This window comes from Erpetoichthys calabaricus, chromosome 7 (assembly GCF_900747795.2).
Source record: "Erpetoichthys calabaricus chromosome 7, fErpCal1.3, whole genome shotgun sequence".
Taxonomy (NCBI): Eukaryota; Metazoa; Chordata; class Cladistia; order Polypteriformes; family Polypteridae; genus Erpetoichthys; species Erpetoichthys calabaricus.
The window spans coordinates 111,558,440-111,573,389 of NC_041400.2; the positions used below are offsets into that span (position 1 = coordinate 111,558,440).

General features: G+C 35.8%; 1 protein-coding gene across 1 annotated transcript in view; it reads right to left on the bottom strand.

The window, feature by feature from the left end:
* Positions 1–14,950, bottom strand: part of hsd17b4 (hydroxysteroid (17-beta) dehydrogenase 4) — a 228,134-nt gene that overhangs the window by 92,229 nt on the left and 120,955 nt on the right. Inside the window, exons 15-17 of the mRNA XM_051929986.1 lie at positions 13,905–13,976; positions 7,190–7,293; positions 650–715 (exon numbers count right to left, since the gene is read on the bottom strand). Of these exons, the coding sequence (XP_051785946.1) occupies positions 650–715; positions 7,190–7,293; positions 13,905–13,976 (242 nt within the window). The remainder of the gene's footprint in view (positions 1–649; positions 716–7,189; positions 7,294–13,904; positions 13,977–14,950) is intronic.

Sequence of the window (14,950 nt, forward strand, 5' to 3'; positions counted from 1 at the left end):
TATTCTCATCAACAAAATTCATTATTGGTAAAGTGCAGATATTTCATAATTAGTGAAAACCTGCATTCAGACATAATATCTCTAAAGAATGGCAGCACTGACAGCTCTTTTACAGCCAGAGTGATTCTTGGTTCTAACATTTACACAAGACGCACCTGTACAGTTGCCCAAGAGATACCTGGGACTAACACTTTTAGCACAGTTTTAGCAGCCCGAGTAATGCTCGGGTCTAACGCTAAGGAGGCTACATGTATATTATGGTCTTCAAATCTTTACAACACCAATGCACTTTTCATTTGGTGCCTTGAATAACTAGCGTCTAGGTTTGTGAAGTAAATTTGCAATTATGTATTCTATAATGGGCGTTGTATGAAATAAAAGTTTGAAGTAGAATACAATGATCATCCGCTACTATGCTTAAAATCAAGCATGGATGAATGTATGAAAGTGTCTGAAGAGGCCTAAAAGTTGGTAAGCTGGAGATTTACGTGCAAGCTTCATTTCAGACTGCACACTTTTCCTTCTTTTATCTCATGTAAATATACACCTTTAATTTTCATATAAATATACTACTACACAAAAAAAACAGTTTCTACTTTTTAGTCACAAATTTAAAAAATATTAAAATAATATAAACGGCAAGACATACCTGATCCTGACTTGTTACATCAGTCACAACAGCATCTGGGGCTCTGTTAGGTGGCTTTACTGTACCCTAAACAAAGTTAATTAAGTTAAAACCAAGCATCAGAAGCGAAACAAATAAGATATACACAATATCAGGGTGATCATATATCACAGTTTTTAGTTATAATGGGCCTCAAATATTTTATGTTATTCTAATATGCTATTCAAATACTATATCAGCTTACTTATCAGAGATTTAAAAAAAAAACAGACAAATATACACCAATAAAAAGCAAATATATAAAGATGTGTCATATTGACACATTGCAGTTTATTTTCTCAACAACTCTCTGTACTCATATTTGATAGAAACCATTCCTAACGCCAAACATAAATCATGACAGATCAAAACATCAATAAATAAATAAATGAGTGCGTTATGTAAATTAATCAGTCACATATATTTTCCAAATGGGCAATGTAACATTCATAACGTATATACTATAGAGACTTTAAGTGTACAAAATAAAATGTTGAAAATACAAATGTGTGAAGGACATCAGTCCTGAGCCAATTCATCTTCCTAAATCACATCATTTATCAAAGGAATCTGTTTATTCAAATTTTATGTTTACAAGAAGCTGGATCCCATCCTAGCAGCAGCTGATAAAAGAGAGAAACCAAACCCAAGCAAGAACAACAATCTGTAACCTCACTCTGCTCAAATTAATATTAAATTTAATTGACTCTGATATATTTAAACATCTTTGTTTTTTAATGCTACCAAAAAGTGAGGATCTTAATAATAAATATGCATTTCTCTGAAAAACACTGTATAAATGCAAATATTAATTTCAATTAACACCACTACAGTGAAATTTGTACTTTGCCCTACTGCATATTCTGTATCATGTATACATTCAGTACAGTATAATGTCCATTTTGCAAAAAACAAATTAAAAAGTTGTTAATGTGAAACTGTTAAAACAATGGATTAGTTGAAAAAAAAATAGTGTTTAATATTGTTTGTTTTTAGTTTTACAATAAAGATAAAGCACACTTATTAAAAAAGTGTGTCAACGATTTTAAAAACATCAAATCATATACAAATAATTATTAAATAAGTGTAACACAAACATTCCTATTTTAAACAAAAAACAAATGCTGCCTCTAAAAACACAGCCACACCTACCATGCACCACTCAAAAAGTTAAAATGTGGAAAAATATGAAACATTGGTAGGTTAAACTTGCATTAATCTAGAATTAATATATAGAAAACTCAGAAAGTATTTGAATAATGACACATTGTTACCTGCCCCTGCCAAAGCTCTGGTCTAGACTCAGTCCTTGAGCAATTGTACCTCAACTCTTGAGGAAAGTAGAGTAAGGAAAGGCACACTCATTCATTTAAGGGAGCAGCATTACAAGCATCTGGTTTTCAGAGTAAATTCCTCAATATAATAAAATGTTATGCTCACGCATGCTTCCATAGTTCTACTTAACTACAAGTCAACTGACAGTTGTTTCAGATCCATTTTAATCTGGAATAACATAAAGGTAATGCAACTTCAGAAAAATAATTGCGAGAGAGGATGACATATCTGTTGACTCGGCTGTTGATGATTTTTTTAAAACCTTTGCTGGGCACAGTTGTAAAAAGAGCCTTGTCTTTTGATAAATAACATGTGATGGCTTCTTTCATCTAAATTTGCTTTTGACAGCTTGCTGAATACAGAAATGTATTACAAAGACGGTTATCAGTGTCACTGACTTAACTTAACTAGGACTTGGTGCTGCTACTGATAGCTTATCTTTCATGCACTCTCCATATAGAACTATGTGCTTGAATTTTAGACAGTTGCACAAACGTTTGGTTGTAGTGCTGCAAAGGTTTGCTTAGCATGCCTTTTAGAACAACATTTTTGATATTGAAAACAAAATCCCAAATTACTAACAATTCTCTTCATTTTGGCATTCTAACTAATAAGTGTAGGGTCAACATTACTTCTCAAATTTTCTGGAGGCTGTTGCAAAGAAAAGGAGGAAATGTTTTAAAAAGATATTGTTAGGGATCAGACTTTTAAAAATATGTTCATCACAGTCACCATCAATTATTCATATGATGTCAGTGCCTCTGATTCGCAAACCCACTTGCACTTAGTGAATGTGTTTGTGCTTGATTACAACACTCATTTGTTGTTTAGAGTAGACTTTAAATGAGAAACTTAGATTCCTGACAGACCGAGATTATTAAATGGAATGCAGAAATTGCCATTTTTCACAATTAGTATATTGTGGCAGTCGTTATTGTAATTGTGATTAATATATATATATAGGCCCTTGCCTGTCAAGACAGGGGGCAGTTCATTGTTATGTTACTCACTAAAGCTCAGTGCCATCTAGCAGCCATTTCTGAGGCATTTCAAAGCAAAGTGACAATATTTGATGCAATATACAGTTAGATCCATAAATATTTGGACATAGACACAATGAATTTTAAACGAAACAACTCAGATGCAGTTGAAGTGCAGACTTTCAGCTTTAATTCAGTGGGGTGAACAAAACAATTGCATAAAAATGTGAGGCAACTAAAGCATTTTTTTAACACAATCCCTTCATTTCAGGGGCTCAAAAGTAATTGGACAATTGACTCAAAGGCTATTTCATGGGCAGGTGTGGGCAAGTCCGTCGTTATGTCATTATCAATTAAGCAGATAAAAGGCCTGGAGTTGATTTGAGGTGTGGTGCTTGCATGTGGAAGATTTTGCTGTGAACAGGCAACATGTGGTCAAAGGAGCTCTCCATGCAGGTGAAAGAAGCCATCCTTAAGCTCTCGAAAACAGAAAAAACCCATCCGAGAAATTGCTACAATATTATGAGTGGCACACTCTACAGTTTGGTACATCCTGAGAAAGAAAGCAAGCACTGGTGAACTCAGCAACGCAAAAAGACCTGGATGTCAACGGAAGACAACATTGGTGGATGGTCGCAGAATCATTTCCATGGTGAAGAGAAACCCCTTCAAAACAGCCAACCAAGTGAACAACACTCTCCAGGGAGTAGGCGTATCGATATCCAAGTCTACCATAAAGAGAAGACTGCATGAAAGTAAATACAAAGGGTGCACTGCAAGGTGCAAGCCACTCATAAGTCTCAAGAATAGAAAGGCTAGATTGGACTTTGCTAAAGAACATCTAAAAAAGCCAGCACAGTTCTGGAAAAACATTCTTTGGACAGATGAAACCAAGATCAACCTCTACCAGAATGATGGCAAGAAAAAGTATGGAGAAGGCGTGGAACAGCTCATTATCCAAAGCATACCACATCATCTGTAAAACACGGTGGAGGCAATGTGATGGCTTGGGTGTGCATGGCTGCCAGTGGCACTGGGACACTAGTGTTTATTGATGATGTGACGCAAGACAGAAGCAGCCGAATGAATTCTGAGGTGTTCAGAGACATACTGTCTGCTCAAATCCAGCTAAATGCAGTCAAATTGATTAGGCGGCGTTTCATGATACAGATGGACAATGACCCAAAACATACAGCCAAAGCAACCCAGGAGTTTATTAAAGCAAAGAAGTGGAAAATTCTTGCATGGCCAAGTCAGTCACCTGATCTTAACCCAATTGAGTATGCATTTCACTTGTTGAAGACTAAACTTTGGACAGAAAGGCCCACAAACAAACAGCAACTGAAAGCCGCTGCAGTAAAGGTCTGGCAGAGCATTAAAAAGGAGGAAACCCAGCATCTGGTGATGTCCATGAGTTCAAGACTTCAGGCTATCATTGCCAGCAAAGGGTTTTCAACCAAGTATTAGAAATGAACATTTTATTCCCAGTTATTTAATTTGTCCAATTATTTTTGAGCCCCTGAAATGAAGGGATTGTGTTAAAATGCTTTCGTTGCCTCACATTTTTATGCAATCGTTTTGTTCACCCCACTGACTTAAAGCTGAAAGTCTGCACTTCAACTGCATCTGAGTTATTTCATTTAAAATTCATGTGGTAATGTACAGAACCAAAATTAGAAAATAGTTGTCTCTGTCCAAATATTTATGGACCTAACTGTAAATAAGTTAAAATAAACTTCTGCAATAGGGCTATCAAATTTACTAAAAAAAAGATTTAATATCCATATTAAAATATATATATTCAAATTTATTAAAACATATATTACAAATTATGCATTGATATGTGTATGTTTGTTCTATATATGTGTTTTAAATAATAATTATAAATAAATGTACTTTTTTTTTGCTATTGTGCATCTGAAAAGCATGAAATGCATATAATTTGTGAACAGTTGAAAACAAAGCCCTTCACAGAAATTGAATATTTACACTCACAAAATGATGTAATCAAAGAGAAATCAGAATAGGGCAAATTTCAAACTGCCTCTTTATACTTGAAAAGCACATAGAAAACCCAGGCAAAATTACTTGTGACTGCTCAGATATGTTAAACAGTCATTAATCAATTCCTCTTCTTCTGCTCTAGCAGTATTATAAACACAATTATTATTGGGATTCCTGATAAAGATTAGAAAAAGGGTTTGTAAAAAATCATCTTTTGGTAAATTATTTTAATCTCTCACTGAAATAAAATGAGAGAAATCCAATCCTTAATCGAAATAAATTTATTCTGAAAAAAAAATACAGTGGAACCTCAGGTCACGAACGTCTCGGACCGCGTACAAATTGAGTTATGACCAAAAAGTTCGCCAAGCTTTTGCATTTGTTCACGACCACACACTCGGGTGACAAACAAGCCAGTTTCCCTTCCAGTTTGTACACGCCGATAATTTCCACACATGTTCAGTCTCTCCCTGTGCATTGCAGTGAGCGAGCGAGAGAGAGTGCGAGTGAGCGAGCAAGTGAGACAGCTCAAGCAGAAGTAAACATTACAGAAGAAGTAAGTAAACATTTAGTTTACTATTACACTGTGCATTCTATGGTATAATTAACTATTCTTGTGCTTAAAAATCTTCAAAAAAATATATATTTACATACAGCTCATATGGTCCGGAACGGATTAATTGTATTTACATACAATCCTATGGGGGAAATTACTTCGGGTCATGACCAAATCGGGTTTCGACCAGACGGTCGTGACCCAAGGTTCCACTGTAATCTTTCATCAAGAAATAATTAATTTTTAATAAATCCAAAAGTGCCAAAAATCCTTATGGACGAAGTGTAACTTAAGCGTTTTTGCCAACTTATTTTTTTTAGGTTAATCAGAGTGTGTTAAAACTTTCAAGCAGTAAACCTTGGCTCCCTGTTTCACCAGGATATAAATATAAGGTTACACAGAGGCCAAATTCCTTTATTATTCTTCAACATGGGAAAGATAAGGAGGGAAAAGTGTGTTGATCTTCATAGATCAGGGAATGGCTACAAAAACTGCTACATGCCTGAAAATGGCCCTATCTATAGTTAGGGCAATAATTAAAAAGTTAAAATCAACTGGAACTGTTACCAACTTGCCTGGAAGAGGTCCCAAGCTTATTTTGACCCCACAAGTCTGTCTGTTCATGACAATATATAAATATAAAATAAATGCAAAATATATTTTACAGTGTAACCAGCAGAGGACGATATAGCACTCCAAACCCCAGACACAACCACCACGACACATATTCCATTACAATAAAAATGTTTCTTCCACAAATACAAGGAAATTCTTCTCGTTCTCTATTTCTCTCTCATTCCACTTCTACAGGCAAGCTTTGTCCTTCTTCCACACACATGACTCCTACTCGCCTGGATGAGTATGATCGGCTTTTTTTATGCTGGACCCTGTAGCACTTCGTGGAAGCACTTCTGGGTCACTTGGAAGACCCATTAAACAGGGAGTTGTTCTTCTCCCTGGAACACCCTTTGGCAGCACCAAGGTCCCCAAAAGTGTTGTTCCTCAGGACTATGAATACCTTGGATCCCTGTAGGTGTCCATACTGGGGCCATGCCCGAGGATCACTGCCACCTATTGTACTGGGGAAGGAACTGCTCTTGACAGTCAACTTCCCTCAGTCCATCCATTAATCTTCCACCCTGACTAGGAAAATGATCAAGCACCATTCAGGCCAGGATGTGCCCCCATATATAGTTTGATCCATTGATCCAGTCCTGCCTGGGCCAGGCATCACCACTCATTCCTACTGGGGTGACAGTCCATCCTTTGGGCACTTACAATGGTAATTAATCTGTTCTACATAGAGTACATTGCTTATGATACCCACATAGTGAAAGATAAAACAATTAAGACTTTTGACACTACAATATTATTCTTCAACTAATGATGTACAAACTCATTTAGTCTTAGTCTTGTTTCTTTAATTAATAAACATTTGGATTACCTCTGGCTTTAACTAATATTAAATGTAAGATAAAGATTGTCTCATCAGTAAAAACTGACTTAAACTAGTGAAGTACAGTATAACAATGGAATGCTATGTTAAATTCAGAAAACTTCTAAAACGTTTCAGTAAAATATATAATTCTTTATTAATACATTAATCTTTAAAATTGCAACTGGGAGTTTACTTATAGTGATTGTTACCTTTACTTTTTCTGATGTTCTTTTCCCTCCAAATCCTCCAGCACCCACTATAAACAAAGAATACTGGTTGTAGCAAAGCAGATTTTCCCCATCATATGTATGAACTGAAAAACAGAACACAGAATATATATTAGCTTCAAGAGTGCAGTATTTGTGCTATTTACTATGTGTTATCCTAAGAAAACATAACTATTTATTTTCAAGTGTGTCAATCAGTACATTGGAATAAACAGCAAAACCTCCATTCAACAATAACAAATAACAACAATTACATTCTAAAATAATCCTTTAAAAATATGTATGTGTTAGACAGCCAGTGATGGTTTCTTGCCAGTGAAGTTTTCTCACCATCTGATTTTGATCTGCCAGACTTTATGCTAGAATGCAAAAGCCTATTTGTACTGTCAAAAGGTGGAAAATGCCAGGCTGCAAAGGCAGACAAAACACAGATCAGAAGATGAATCTTTAGTCAAGGTTTTATTTGGTCAATATCCATAAACCAATACCAACTTTGATCAGAATCTATACATAAATCTGTGTACAAGGGTAAGGAGTGCTTCATGCTGCTGGCTTATATATTGCATCAATGACATCACTTGGCATTAATTCCTTAACTAATTATGTTAAAAATGGCGCTACCCAAAACAAAAACAAAATGGCTTAGTGGTAATTCCAAAAAAATAATTAATTTCAGAAATTTCAGAATAATGATAAAAAGAAAAAAAAATCAAATATTCAGAATCTTAAAAAAAACAGAAATGGTAGACAGGAGAAACCTGCCTCATGGAGCAAACCCAATCAGCTCTTTACTAACTGAACAGAATTGAACCAGTTATGGATAGTACAGCTACAACAATTGTTGACCTCAGACATAAAAAGTTCAAGAAGAGTAATACTGTAAAATGAAAGACTTCTAAATTGCAGGGAAGACAAAGGCAGGTGATTTTCAGTGAGAGGCTAAAAGCAACTTAGCTACAATGGTTGCAGTCATTAAAAGCCACTTCTGGGAGACAGAAATGGAAATTGCGGAAAGAGAGGAAAGGACCAAGTTAAGAAGAACTTCAGAGGACAAAGGAATTGAGAGGGAAAGAAATCATTAAGAAGAATTCAGCCACATAGCGCCAGAAAGCCACTACCAGAGGACATTCCCAGAACATGTGAAGGAAGGTGCAAGGGTCATTAAGAAGGCAAAGATGACATTGGGAATCTAGTTCTACTCCTATTAAATGAGGTTTCCAAGATGTAGGGTACAATCTATGGACAAATTTAATTTATATGTGAGCTGGCAATTAGGGTTTATGGAGATTTTTTTTTAAATTAGAAAGATGGTTTTCCAGAACAAAGCAAAGGATGGGGAATGGTTTTGTTAGCCAATAAGACATGGCAGGGAAAGGTTTGAGGGAAGCTCTGTGTAGGAGGGAGCAGAGACCAAACATTAGTTTGGACTTGGGACAAAGGGTTGATGCAAATGAAAAATGGGGATGAATTAGAAGAGGGGAACAGAGACAGACTCCACATGACCTGAGCATAGACCTCAGCTGTTTACACAAAAAGTAGAGTGGAAGGGATAGGATGTCTAAATCGAACAGAAAGGAATGTTTCCAACCCTGACTCGTTAAATATACATCCCAGTACAGATATACCAGACTGACACCATTGTGAGAAAGAAATTAGATGGCCTCTGATATTTAGGGCAGAACTGTGGAATAAAGGAGTGTGGAGGAGCCATCTTGGCAGTGGATCTTTTTTTTTTTTTTTTTACACATCTCTATGACTGAAGTGTATAAAATATAGTCGGGGTAGTGACAAGAGAAAGGAACTTCATTTTATTACAACAGAAATAAAATGAACTTGAGCAATGGGGTAAAATATATTTTGTTTCTGTGGGAACCCAGGAAGAAGGATGCTGTGGCGGGCAGACCCACCTCCAGACTGGTCTTAAGAGTAAAGGCAAGGCAGTATAGTTTAACATTTGTGTGGAAGACACCTACATCCTACCTGTCGTGGATCAAACTAGATTGTTTAATAGATGGTCGTTGATTGCAGGGGAATGAAGACACTACAGACTTTAAATTCATTTTATTAACTGCTAGTCTGGACTGGAATGAGAGAAATGAAGGAGGAAACAAGAGGAAATAGAGTTTCTGACACCCTTAAGAATGTGGTGGCAGCTGCAAGCTCCTGGACTGTGGCATAGATCTGAGGAATGAATTAGGAAAATGTAAAGAGATGACAGGAAGAATTCAGCGGGAAAAGAAATGATTTAGACCAGTTAACCTTTCAGACAGACAGGGCTTTATACAGTACATCCGGAAAGTATTCACAGCGCATCACTTTTTCCACATTTTGTTATGTTACAGCCTTATTTCAAAATGGATTAAATTCATTTTTTTCCTCAGAATTCTACACACAACACCCCATAATGACAATGTGAAAAAAGTTTACTTGAGGTTTTTGTAAATTTATTAAAAATAAAATAATTGAGAAAGCACATGTACATAAGTATTCACAGCCTTTGCCATGAAGCTCAAAATTGAGCTCAGGTTCATCCTGTTTCCCCTGATCATCCTTGATATGTTTCTGCAGCTTACTTGGAGTCCACCTGTGGTAAATTCAGTTGGTTGGACATGATTTGGAAAGGCACACACCTGTCTATATAAGGTCCCACAGTTGACAGTTCATGTCAGAGCACAAACCAAGCATGAAGTCAAAGGAATTGTCTGTAGACCTACGAGACAGGATTGTCTCGAGGCACAAATCTAGGAAATGTTACAGAAAAATGTCTGCTGCTTTGAAGGTCCCAATGGGCACAGTGGCCTCCATCATCCATAAGTGGAAGAGGTTCGAAAACCACCAGGACTCTTCCTAGAGCTGGCCAGCCATCTAAACTGAGTGATCGGGGGAGAAGGGCCTTAGTCAGGGAGGTGACCAAGAACCCGATGGTCACTCTGTCAGAGCTCCCGAGGTCCTCTGTGGAGAGAGGAGAACCTTCCAGAAGGACAACCATCTCTGCAGCAATCCACCAATCAGGCCTGTATGGTAGAGTGGCCAGACGGAAGCCACTCCTTAATAAAAGACACATGGCAGCCCGCCTGGAGTTTGCCAAAAGGCACCTGAAGGACTCTCAGACCATGAGAAATAAAATTCTCTGGTCTGATGAGACAAAGATTGAAGTCTTTGGTGTGAATGCCAGGCGTCACGTTTGGAGGAAACCAGGCACCGCTCATCACCAGGCCAATACCATCCTTACAGTGAAGTGTGGTGGTGGCAGCATCATGCCTTGGGGATGTTTTTCAGCTGGGAGACTTGTCAGGATAAAGGGAAAGATGACTGCAGCAATGTACAGAGACATCCTGGACGAAAACCTGCTCCAGAGCACTCTTGACCTCAGACTGGGGCGATGGTTCATCTTTCAGCAGGACAACGACCCTAAGCACACAACCAAGATATCAAAGGAGTGGCTTCAGGACAACTCTGTGAATGTCCTTGAGTGGCCAAGCCAGAGCCCAGACTTGAATCTGATTGAACATCTCTGGAGAGATCTTAAAATGGCTGTGCACCGCCCCTTCCCATCCAACCTGATGGAGCTTGAGAGGTGCTGCAAAGAGGAATGGGTGAAACTGGCCAAATATAGCTGTGCCAAGCTTGTGGCATCATATTCAAAAAGACTTGAGGCTGTAATTGCTGCCAAAGGTGCATCGACAAAGTATTGAGCAAAGGCTGTGAATACTTATGTACATGGGATTTCTCAGTTTTTTTTATTTTTAATAAATTTGCAAAAACCTCAAGTAAACCTTTTTCACGTTGTCATTATGGGGTGTTGTGTGTAGAATTCTAGGAAATAAATGAATTTAATCCATTTTGGAATAAGGCTGTAACATAACAAAATGTGGAAAAAGTGATGCGCTGTGAATACTTTCCGGATGCACTGTATGTTTTTAAAGTGGCATTCAATCCTGTTACTTTATTTTCTTTAACCAATTAATATTCCTTATTCCCCTTGGGATTAATAAAGTATCTATCTATCTATATTTGCTATACAGCAACCCAGTAAAACTGAAGGTAGCTTTACTACTTCATGGTTCCTCAATGCCAATTCAGTTTCTGGCTTGAGTTACCATTCTGTTTAAAAGTACCTTTTGATATGTCTTTAAAGATGAATGATAAGCAATTGATGACTGAGGATCAAGAGAGTATTTTGAGAATTTTTTCTCAAATAACATCTATGATATTTAATTTGTATTTCATCGTTAGAAGTTGACAAGCTTAACACTGTAGGGTATAATTTGAAATAATTAGAACATTTAATGCAGAATTAACAAGCACTTTGAAGTTTTTATTTGAAAATCATAGATATTAATACACAATCTTCACTAATTTTGAAGATTCTACCCTAGTGAGACACACAATTTGTGATGTGCTTTACAAAGGAAGAAAACAATAAAGAAGAATAGTATATGCATTAGGACCTAAACAATAAATACATATTAGCAACCAGTAAAAAATAAATAAATAAATAATAACTATGACATATATTAAGTAATTTAATGTGGTAAATGTACTTTTCAAAAAAATAGGCAGTTGAAGCTAGGTATTTAGATAGTTACTATTTAATCTGAAGTTTCTGTACCAACTCTTCTGATCAGGATTCCAATGTAATGTTGTCTCATGCTAGAAATTCACTCTCATGTTTACAGTTTATCATTTTTATTTAGATAGATTCTTACACATTTGTTTTCTTAGAAATAGTAGGAATCTATGTTAGGGGACACTCATACAAACAACTATGCATGCTCCCACACTAGCTTTCTTTGTACCAATTTCAAGTCACCATTTAAATTAATAAACGGACTATTTTTGGAATGTGGCAGAACACATAAAAATAAAATTAAAAAAAATGCTTGTAGACATAGGTAACACATAAAAACTTCTCATAAACAGTATGGATGTGAATCCAGTCTCCTAGAGGTATGTAGAGAATTGTAAACCACCTCAACACCATTCAAATAAAGCTACCCCACCAACATCGAATTTACATGATATTTAAACCATTTTAATCTTCTTGAAAACTTCAGGCTATAAGATCATCACAATAATCATGCCCCTTAATTTACATAGTACATCTATGATAACCTTTCCCATAGTAAAAAAAATTATCTACACTTCAAATGCTACAATGCCAAATTATAAAACAAATTACTATAAATTGGCAATTGTTCATTCTTAGTGTGTGATTAGTCTGTTTATGAATGAGGGGCTTTTCTAAGTTAATGTGATGCACTAAATTTCATTATTCTACTCAGGAAAAACACAGGAAAAAGAAAGACAGCATACTTTGAAAGTGATCGGGATGAGGCAGTAACAATTATTTGTAACACAGATTATGTTATGTTGTTTGTTCAGAGTTTTCTTGTATATTTTGTATTTTTACTCAGGTCTAATGCCTCTTTCTAATTCACTGCTTTGTGCTGCCTGTACCTATATTTAGTGTTTATGAGGATATTATTTATTTTCAGTGTTGTAAATGCTTTGTTGCTCATTTTGACTCTTTGTAAAGCGCTTTGAGCATGGAAAAGGAAATATATAAGCAAAATGTATTATCATTAATACTGTTATTTGAAATTTGTGAAGAAGGAAGGGGTCTTCCTTCTTCCTGTTAACCATAAAGGCTATGTAGCACACATAAAATAAAAGTAAATGTCTACCTTTCTACACTATATTTCTTTGACTTTGCTTTATTTTATCAGTATTGTCAATTTTGGCTTCCACTCCCTATATAAGCCTTAGCACTCTCTTGGGGATTTTACTCTTTCCTTCAGTATAATGAGCCCAACTTCCCCAGAAGAAATGCATGCAGCCCTCATGGAAGGTAGACTATTGCTACTACTACTACTAAGGTCCTTCAGTAATTCAGTCATATCTTTAGATAAACAAATATTTTAGAATAACACAACCTTTTATATCACCCCTATTTCAGGTAATACTAAGCAACATTACACAACATTCTCAAACCCTCCTAATGAAATTCATGTTTACTGGGATTGGGTAGTCTAGTTGTTTTAATCAACTTATCTGCTTAATGCCAACTATTGAGTACATGAGATGTTTCTCTATTTCAAGATATTCCAGGTTCTTAATTTTTCCTATCCTCACATCCTGTGTTTCAGTTCTTTTAAAATTATTTTCTGCATCCTAATTTTCATCTTTCCTTTTAAGGACTTTTCTCTAATCTTCATGATGGTTGAGACCAATTAACTCCAAAGAAAGAAATAAAGATGAAGACTAAATACAGCATGAAAAATTTATACAACAAGAAACACATTCCCACCAAAAACATTATTCTGGTGTCCTAATGCTTCAAAATGAACTTACAATGTAGTAATTTTGCTCTGTATTCTGCTTTTCATCTCAAAACCAATTTACTTTGCATAAAGAAAAAGTAGCAAATCTGACTTTACTACACTGCGATGGATACGCACTAATTCACATGGAGGACACTGTGTCTAGTGAGAAATTTTATCCTTCATTTAACTCTTTGATAAGAATTTGTTAGTCTCAAGGTGTTCAGACTCTGAAAAGTAGTACTCTTTTTTTGCATATTTCTTTGTGCCTCATACTGAAAAAATAAGGTAAAACAAAAACAAACTTAAAAATAATACATCTTAACAATTTATACAGTATAATAAAGACATTTTCTTAAAATAACAGAACTTACCATCTAAGATGATAAGGGCACCAGAACCTTTGTCAAGAATATCTGCAACTGTAGTTTGAGAGGTCAGTGTGCCTGTAGGTGAAGAAATATGAGATTGTTATCTCTCAATGTAGCAGATAGAAAAAAGTAGCACATATTGTGCAACCACACGTGTTTATATGGACAGTGGGAAAATACAAATTAAGCAGAAGACAGTTATCAAGGCAAAAGCATTTAATTTAATGGGATAGTAGTTCTGGCCAGTGGCTAAATGGTGGCACAGTGAAGTAAAACTATTTTGCTGATGAAACGTGACACTCATTACATTGTTGTTACTCTGCTTGACCTCAAAAGTGTTGATGAAAAGGAAATAATCACTTCAGGCTATTTCTAGGCAGCATCTTAGCAATAAAAAGCATAATGCAAGCATTTATCTGCCATTAACAGGCACCAAATTGGTTTCTTAAAAAAAAACAACTGCTTAAATTAATTCCCCATCTGTCTCTGTTGACATACAGTATACCTTGAAAAAAGTCTAGGGGGCTCAATACCTTTTTTGTGCTTTTACCTTAATATAAGCAGTTTCTTCAGTATAGTTAAATGAAGCATAAAATTGGTATTAAAGAAGATCTACAGCATGCTTTATTAGAAAAAAATCAAATGCAATTTGAATGAATGTGTGCACCCTTTTTTTTTTTTTTTACTAATCTTATAGACCTTCAGTTACAAGTATGTCAAAGTAGATGACACAGAGAATAGCAGTGAAATGGAAGAATAAATGGCACAACTACTCTAAATTCTTGCAAAACCTATGCACAAATATATAAAACAGCGTAAATTATATGGATGCCCTTGTTCTAAAGGGAAATAACAAAACATTCTTAGAATATTTGTCAGTTTTTCATATTTGCCTTATCTGAAGTTAGACTGTGCACTCTCAGAATATTAAATGTTCACTGGAACAAAAAAGGACTTTTGCTCCAACAACTGAAATCTACATACTGCAGGTATTGTCTAAAGCACCCCAGCCTAAGCTAAAGATAGAATGCATGATGACTACCTTGTAA